Source organism: Habropoda laboriosa, unplaced genomic scaffold (genome assembly GCF_001263275.1).
Source record: "Habropoda laboriosa isolate 0110345459 unplaced genomic scaffold, ASM126327v1 scaffold42, whole genome shotgun sequence".
In the NCBI taxonomy this organism is placed as follows: Eukaryota; Metazoa; Arthropoda; class Insecta; order Hymenoptera; family Apidae; genus Habropoda; species Habropoda laboriosa.
In genome coordinates this window covers 985,412-986,636 of record NW_017100181.1, presented here as the reverse complement: position 1 = coordinate 986,636, position 1,225 = coordinate 985,412, and the positions used below count along the sequence as shown (strand labels likewise).

General features: G+C 24.2%; 1 protein-coding gene across 1 annotated transcript in view; it reads left to right on the top strand.

Annotated features, from left to right (window-relative positions):
- Positions 1 to 101: 101 nt before the first annotated feature.
- The window catches only part of LOC108579031 (probable WRKY transcription factor protein 1), a 1,658-nt gene continuing 534 nt past the window's right edge, over positions 102 to 1,225 (top strand). Inside the window, exons 1-3 of the mRNA XM_017942459.1 lie at positions 102 to 135; positions 264 to 816; positions 876 to 1,166. Coding sequence (XP_017797948.1) covers positions 102 to 135; positions 264 to 816; positions 876 to 1,166 — 878 coding nt within the window. The remainder of the gene's footprint in view (positions 136 to 263; positions 817 to 875; positions 1,167 to 1,225) is intronic.

The window sequence follows — 1,225 nt, the reverse complement described above, 5'->3', positions numbered from 1 at the left end:
AATTATGATTATAATGTTCATTACATTATTTGATCTATGAATTAACAAGGAAAAGAAAAGGTATCATTTCAGACCATAATATTCAACAATTTTTTGTTAACATGACAACGTTAAAAGGCATTTTTCCTAACTTAAGTGAGTACGTTATTTACGAAATTATTTAGAAACATGAAAATAATAATTTTATATTTACGAATATTCATTATAGCTATTATAAATTTGTCTTTAAAAGTATTTAATAATTAATATTATCCTTTCTATAGAACCAGTAAAAGGAAAAAATTTTATACATGAGAATGTAAAAAATCTTCGCCGTATGAAACAACATTTTCATATAAGTAAAGAAGCAGAAGAAATTCCAAAATTACAAGTACACAACTGGAAAAAAGTGATTAGTAATAATAGTAACAATAATCGTAATCATAGTCGCAACGTTTTGTCTAAAATGAACTCAAATTGTCGAATAAAAAAAAATGAAGGCAATGATAAGAATTCAATTGTAAATAATAAATTAGATGAACAAGAATTGCATAAAAAATCTAACACCTCAATGTTAAACAAAAGCAATGTTTTTATTAAAGAAACAACACATTCAACAAATGAAAATGTGTTATTTATGCAAAGAAACAAGCAGCACAAAGGACTGCGTAAATCTATACAAAAAGTACATGAGAAACCATCAGTACATCCTAATTTATCATATACATTAGTTGAAGATATTGATAATACAAAAATTCCAATTAAAGTTAAAAATCAAGGTATTCAGACATTGAACCCAAAGGAAATTGATGATTTATATTCTGAAGGAACGATTAAGTATGTATATAAAAAAATTATAGCATTTATGTTCACTGATAGTAAAACTTTTTATGTAGATATCCATCAAAGAATTATTTGAATTATGATGAAACAATAAATAAAAATGAAACAAATGAACAAATTGATACATCTTCAAGAAATATAACAAATTCACCTTTAGATAGAGGAGATGTTCAAAATATACAGAACAAAAATGATGTAAAAAATTCGAAATTATCATCTAAAGAGGAAATAGATTTTATTAAATTAAACAAAGAACGTACTTTTATGGCTAATAAGATAGCAACACAAATGAATAATAGTAATAATGCACCTCCTACTAATTATCGCTTGGGTGTAGTTCCAAAGTATGCTAAACAAAAAAATTTATTTTTATATCCATTGATTTGATTTTTTTCTTACATTT